General features: G+C 47.2%; 1 protein-coding gene across 1 annotated transcript; it reads right to left on the minus strand.

Moving 5' to 3' along the window:
* Window positions 1–334: 334 nt before the first annotated feature.
* Window positions 335–6,065, minus strand: KCNK18 (potassium two pore domain channel subfamily K member 18). The gene is made up of 3 exons (XM_066598891.1): window positions 5,867–6,065; window positions 4,915–5,037; window positions 335–1,648 (listed from the first exon to the last, which is right to left on the minus strand). Exons 1-3 carry the CDS (start codon window positions 5,964–5,966, stop codon window positions 825–827), a joined length of 1,047 nt encoding a protein of 348 aa, XP_066454988.1. The 5' UTR covers window positions 5,967–6,065; the 3' UTR covers window positions 335–824.
* Window positions 6,066–7,094: the final 1,029 nt, after the last annotated feature.

Here is a 7,094-nt window from a genome sequence, read left to right on the forward strand (position 1 = left end):
TGTGGCTGTCAGTGTTATGGCGGCGCTGTGGCTGTCACTGTTATGGCGGCGCTGTGGCTGTCACTGTTATGGCGGCGCTGTGGCTGTCACTGTTATGGCGGCGCTGTGGCTCTCACTGTTATGGCGGCGCTGTGGCTGTCACTGTTATGGCGGCGCTGTGGCTGTCACTGTTATGGGAGACGCTGTGGCTGTCACTGTTATGGCGGCGCTGTGGCTGTCACTGTTATGGCGGCGCTGTGGCTGTCACCATTCTGGATTTCTTCCTCCCAATAGATAATCTTCTAAGCTCTAGAGGCGTGGAGTAATGAGCCGAGACATTTGCGCTCTCCTGACAATATGGTATTTATTGACATATGACCGGTGGATGACATTGTGCTCCCATAGACATAACAAAGCATGCGGCGGGCACCGCTGCCCCCAGTGGTCGGTCCCGGGATAACCGCCACTTCCAGCTCCGCTCACACAGGTATGAAATATCAGCCGGACCCGAGTAATTATCCTTCTATGGAACGGAAGTCCGAGGTTTGGACCAATGAGTATAAAGTCAGAGGTCAGAAAGCCCAAACTACTTCTCAGTTGGCGGTGGAGAGTGAGGATGTCACGTAAAGACAAACAGGATCTTACCCCTGGACATTCGCTCCCATCACTGCAGGTATTGGGTCAAGGTCTACAGTCAACATGCACAAGCCTGGGAAACAGTCATCAGGGCAGATATATCAACCTTTATGGTCAGTTTGTGCCGCCTGCACTGCCGTTCACATTCATCATGGCGACATCATAACTCTGCGCGCAACTTGGATGTGGTATTCCGGCGCCTGAACCCGCTAGGTCTTATCCCGGGGCGTCCTGTACACCTCCCTCCCAATCACACAAGTGATGCAATTCTTATAAAACGAAACCATGCGGTTTTGCATTAGTTTGAAGGCCATGCAGATAATGGCCATGCCCAGCACCGTGTACACCGACAGCAGCAGGAAGTAGTTTGGGTGTGCGGGAAAGACGTCACCGAATCCAATGGTGGTCAATGTAATAAAGCAGAAGTAGAAAGCTTGGAGGGTGTCCCAGCCCTCCCACAGGGGAAGAATTAGGGCCCCCAACATGATGAACGCCATCACCACCAGTATGATGACGAGGATGGGGACGTCCAGCTGATCCACCTCCACTCCGAGGTTGTCAAAGTTTAGCAGGGGTGGATTAGGGGTTTCCTTGCTTTCGAACTCAGGGCAGGAGTAACATCTTATATATGGGCCCTTTCTGGGTAGACACTGGTGCGTGTCCTTCAGGATCAACAATTCAAAAATGTTCAGATTCCTCAGATGCAAGAAGTTGTCTCTCACGGGTGCCTGGTTCTTCAGGATGTCCGTCAGGCTCAGTGGCTCTTTGATGGATACTCTGCTTTCCAGAGTGGACCTAGCACTTGACCTGGCCGAGTGACGTTTCAAACTAGAAAAGCTAATGGACCGCTTCCATTTTTGCCGGAAACATCGATGCCAGGTATTGAGAATATAGTTATATGTCTTAGACATGAAGACAGCGAGGATATCACCGAGATCTGCCAGCAGCAGGAGCATCAAAGGAATGCCAATGGCCGCGTAGACCATAGTGGCGATTTTCCCCTTCACGGTGATGGGGGCCATTCGACCATAACCTGAAAGAGAGAAATTTGGAGATGAAACCTATCTCATGATACAAATATATACAGATCTACCCAAAAATCAGGGATATTATCTATCAGTATTTACAGTGGCTCCGGAAAATATACAGACCCTTTCACTATTTTTTCACACTTTGTTAAGTCGTGGCCCTGTGTTCCCCCATCATTCTGCACTCCATACCCCATAATGACAAAGTAAGAACAGAATGTTATAAGTATTTGTACATTATTTTTAATGAAAAACTAACATTTTGCATTGACAGCTCACAATCCATATCAGAGCCCAAACCAATTCATGACGAAAACAAAAATCTGCCTGCAAAGCTCAGAGACAGGATTGTGTGGAGACTCAGAGAAGCTACAAAAACATTTCTGCTGCAATGGAAGTTTCCAAGAGCCCAGCGGCCTCCTTAATTCTTACATGGCAGATGTTAGGAATTATCAGGACTCTTCCTAGAGCCGCTGACCCACCAAAGTAAGTCATCAGGAGAGAAGGGTCTCGGTAAGAGAGGTGATCAAGAACGTAATGGGCCCTCCGGCTGAGCTTCAAAGATTCTGTGTGCAGATGGGAGAAACTTCCAGAAGGTCAACCATCACTACAGCTCTCCACCAATTTGGGCTTTATGACAGAGCGGACAGAAAGACGCCTCCTCAGTAAGACATATGGAAGCCACCCGGAGTTATCAAAAAGCATCTAAAGGACTTCAGACTGTGAGAAACAGGATTCTCTGGTCTGATGTCACCAAGATGGAACTTTTTGGCATCAATTCTAAGCATTATGTCTGCCCAATACTATCCCTACAGTGCAGACTGGTGGTGCAGCATCATGCTGGGAGGGCAGGGAGACCGGTCAGGGTGGATGGGAAGCTGAATGGAGCAAAGTACAAAGATAATGACAACCTGATACAGAGAACAATGTACCTCAGACTGGGCAGAAGGGTCACCTTCCAGCAAGACAATGATCCTAAGACCCCAGCCAAGACAACACAGGAGGGGCTTGGGGACAAATCTGTGACAGTCCTTGAGTGGCTTAGCCAGAGTCCTGACTTGAACCCAATCGAACATCTCTGGGGAGACCTGAAAATGGCTGTCCACAACATAACAAAATGTGAAAGGGTCTGAAGACTTTCTAGCCCCACTCTATACACTTAGGTCCAGAAGTATTTGAACAGTAACACAATTCCTTGTCTGTAACCATCACAATGGATGTGACAACTCCAAACTATCCGTATCGAATTCAGGGCTAGACACAACTTGTAGCCTGGGGTTTCATGTCTGTAACTTCTGATTTTCAGGTGTTCTTTCTGTAGTGGCCTGAAAAAGGGCACTATATAGCGCTGCTTAGCTGTGGCGACTGGTAATATAATGACCGGCGCCTAGGGGTTTAATCCAAGTCAATCTGCACAGGTGATGCAGGTAACCTAGCAACCAGTTAGGTCATTTTTATTTAGCTGCACAGGATAGAGAAAATGCCTAGAGACTCAGGTAATGCAGGTAGCCTAGCAACCAAATAGGTTGTGATTGGCTGGTCAGGTGACTGAGGCGATATATAGGGGGACACAACGGTCCCAGGAGGAAGAAGACGGGGAGAAGAAAGGGAGAAGCAGGAGAGAAGCAGGGAGAAGCAGAGAAGGACAGTCACCTGTGACAGTAAGTAGAGGGGAGTCTAATGTCACAGGGATAGTGAGCTGTCGTAGTGAGGAGAAGAGGAGATGCAGAGGACAGGAGAGATGAGAGAACTGAGATGAAGAGAAGGAGATAAAGAGATATAGATATGAAGAGAGATGGAAAAAAGAAATTCAGAGTACGCTCTCAGTATATAAACGTGTTATACACAAGTATCTTCATTGTTGCAAATTGTATATAATTCACTGGCAATTCGCTGGAGATATCATTTGTTACTCACTGTGTCTGCAGACTTAACATTTTGCCAGTAGTTCACTGTCCTGACTTCCCATGCTGCATTGCACTGCCTTTGGTCTAATCAGCAGAGAAGCAGTATCTGAATACCCTGCCCCTCCAGGATGATTAGACATTTAGAGATATTCTGATTAGTAATTCCACTGGTTAGTAAACCCACTATAATGTGTGCACAAACACACAGAGACACACACAAACAAACACTGTAACAGCAGGAGGGGCACAGAATGTGGAGATTGTTATCACAGTGTCTGCAGATCTGTAAGCCTGCAGCCTGGAAGTGCAAATATATTACAGAAATGATGATACGAACACAAGTTAGTAGATGAGCAGAAGTTAGTGCCCCTCTAATAAATAATAGCCTTGAGGCCTAGTGGGTTAATGGATAAGATGCTGGCACTAATTATCATCCTTAGCGTTTAGTGGGTTAATATATAGGATCCCTAGTTTCTTGTGAAATAATGTAAATAATTTCTAATAACTTGTAGAAAAATGTGGTATCCCAGAGCAAGACTCCGGCACCACAAAGAGAGTTCTTAATGTAGTGTAATGTTTTATGAAGTGCACATATACTACTGCACTTTTTGTAATATATATTTTTTTGTCCGCCCCCTGTATATAAGAGTTTTATAATGAGGATGTTTATTTTGAAATGTGTGGCGGAGTAAAGTATATAAGAAACACATCTAAAAAGTTTAGTGAAGAAGTTGCTGGTTAGGGCGTTAGCTTAGCTCACAACAGAAGCAGCCTGCTTTACTGCTAGCCGAAGTGAAGCAGACGTGGAGGCCTATTACACGGAGGTATCACCCTGCATCGGAATCACTACATGTAGGATTCAAGACACCACAGGATGAGTTTCTGTTAGTCCTTCAGCCAGTCAACCCCTCTCTTAGTCATGTTCACGCCATTCCATAAATATCCTGATTTTTAACCCTTTGCAATCCAATTTTTAAATCAGGGTTTCCTAGGGGCCTCTCTCTTTCTGCCAATATACAATGGCGCCATCTGCTGGCTAGAGCCAGTACTGTAATATGGGACATGCTGGAGAGGCCCCCCGACAACAGAGCGGCCAGTAATATCCAGTAAGAATACCCTGCTGGACGTCTTCTGACATTGGGGCTGTACAGCCTTCAATCAGAATGTCTTCAGACGTCAGACAGTGGATTGGAAAGGGTTAATAATGACCGTGATTAATGACCACTAATTTCGGGGAGTCAAGCTGTCCTTGCCCGCTGATCGGAAAGGCCAATGTCAGCCAACTGATTCCTGAGCTCAATTCTCCCTAGACACTTGGAGTTTCTTCTCATGTTTCCCCCACATTACTATGGAGAGCCACTTACCGATAGTACTGAACACGGTGAAGCAGAAGAATAAGGAGCTGAAGAAGTTCCATTCCATAGAAGCAGCATTATTGCACATATTGTACTTGTCGATGAGCAACCCAGAGCGATTCGTAAATTCTTCTAGAGAAGAAGGACAACAAAAAAGTTACTGGAGGGCCTGACGTAAAGGGTATACAAGGGGACGCAAGGCTAGAGGTACAGGATGTAGAGGGCAATAGGGCCTTTGGTAGATGGTGTAATGGGCATCACAGGGTACAAGGTAGAGGGTGTAGAGGGCGACAAATGGCCTTAGGTAGAGGGTAACATATGGCCTATGGTAGAGAGTGTAGAGGGCGACACAGTGCACAATACAATAGGATACAATTCAGAGGGTGAGATAAAGCCCAAGGTACAGAGTAACATATGGCCCAAGGTAGAGGATCTATAGGGTAAATTAGGGCTTACGATAGAGAGTGTACAGGGTGACATAGGGCTTGAGGTAGAGGATGACTTAGGACAACATAAAGCCCAAGGTAGAGGGTGACATAGGGCTTGAAGTAGAGGCTGTGATGAGGACATAGATCCTAAGGTATATGGTGTAGCCTGTCATGGCCAATAACTGGGAGCAATAGACTGTATTCACCTGTCCTACTTTAAGGGCCCTGAATGATGATCCTTCTGTGTGAAACCACAAGAACCAACATCACTGGGGCGGCTGGTGGGCACTTCTGTGCCCAATGGTCTTCCTGGATAAAAGAGCCCTAAGCCTTTCCCCAGCCTGAAAAGACTGATAACAGAAAGCAATAGGTTGTAGTCACCTGTTCTATATTCAGCGTCGTACCAGGCTGACATAGCTGATAACAGGGAGCAATAGATTGTATTCACCTGCACAGCACACTGATCCTCATGGATTTTGTCACCATGAAGATAATGAGGATGATGGGCATAACCCTCCTAGATGAGCACTCACCATCTGATACATTGGACGTAGCGACGTTCCTCAGGTCCATCAGAATGTCCTCCGGCCGCTCGCTGCAATTGTGTGCCGACTCCTCCAGCTTATAAAACATGATGGCCCCGAGGACGCTGTACAGAACCAGGGAGCAGACCAGGCAGGCGTGCGGGAACAGGACCCAGAAGAGTCGGGTCAGCCGCCGGCAGCACCTCTGCTCCCGGGACATGCTGCAGCCCGGAGGAGAGCACAGGAATGACTGGACTCAGGGCGAGGTCTGCTGGTTCCCCCCCAATCTGCCGGGAGGACGGGGAGCTCTCACATAACGGAGTCCCAGTGGAAGGAAACACGAGCCAAGACTTAATGTAGACAGGAACCACTTATCGACCCACCAACTAAAGTGCTGCTAGATACTAATATCATCCCGCTCTGCTGCTGTATCTAAGCCTGTCATGTGTGATACTGTCTGCTTAGCTATGTATCTAATCCTATCCTGTGTGATACACTCATTGTCAAAGGAAAAATCAAGCACCTAGAACAGTGTCCCCAACTCCAGTCCTCCGGAGACTCCAACAGGTCAGGATATCCTATAGTAAGAACACCTGTGGCAATGTATGGGACCCCGACAATAATTACATCACCTGGGCAATACTGAGGAAACCCTGAAAACATGACCTGTTGGGGCCCTGAGGACTGGAGGTGGGGAACACTGACCTAGAAGTAGTCAAAGGAAATGAAAGTGTGTGTGTGATTGTAACATAATAATAATAATCTTTATTTGTATAGCGCCAACATATTCCACAGCGCTTACATAGACGGGGGATACAGAGAGACAGAAGTACAAACACTACAGAACCACGGTTACATAGTAATCAATTTAAGGAAACAATAGGGGTGCGGGTCCTGCTCCAACGAGCTTACGTACTACAAGTAATGGGGTGATACAGAAGGTAAAGGGCTGGAGATGTGCACGGTATGGCGAGGTGGAGAGTGAGGGGTGATATACACATAGACAATGGTCAGACATTAAGCCGTGTGATGGCAGAATCCGTATGACTGCAGGGGCAGGTGATGGTGGCTAGCAGGGATTGCAGTCAGTAGGTCAGGGAGCATGTTATCAGGCGGAGTACTGAGGGGTTTATTTAGGGAACGTGGTATGCCTCCCTGAAGAGGTGCGTTTATAGAGCATGCCTGAAGTTCTGCGAGTCCTGGATTGCCCTGGTAGCCTTTGGTAGTGCGTTCCAGA

The sequence above is a fragment of the Eleutherodactylus coqui genome, chromosome 4, assembly GCF_035609145.1.
Source record: "Eleutherodactylus coqui strain aEleCoq1 chromosome 4, aEleCoq1.hap1, whole genome shotgun sequence".
NCBI lineage: Eukaryota > Metazoa > Chordata > Amphibia > Anura > Eleutherodactylidae > Eleutherodactylus > Eleutherodactylus coqui.

What these genes read in the sequence shown, in the direction of transcription:
- KCNK18 (XM_066598891.1), bottom strand. Translation starts at nt 5,966, where the DNA reads ATGTTTTATAAGCTGGAGGAGTCGGCACACAATTGCAGCGAGCGGCCG. An exon ending in TACGTCCAATGTATCAGATG is followed by an intron (nt 5,038 to 5,866) that starts GTGAGTGCTCAT and finishes CTTCTTCTCTAG; the next exon opens with AAGAATTTACGAATCGCTCT. An exon ending in CACCGTGTTCAGTACTATCG is followed by an intron (nt 1,649 to 4,914) that starts GTAAGTGGCTCT and finishes TCTCTCTTTCAG; the next exon opens with GTTATGGTCGAATGGCCCCC.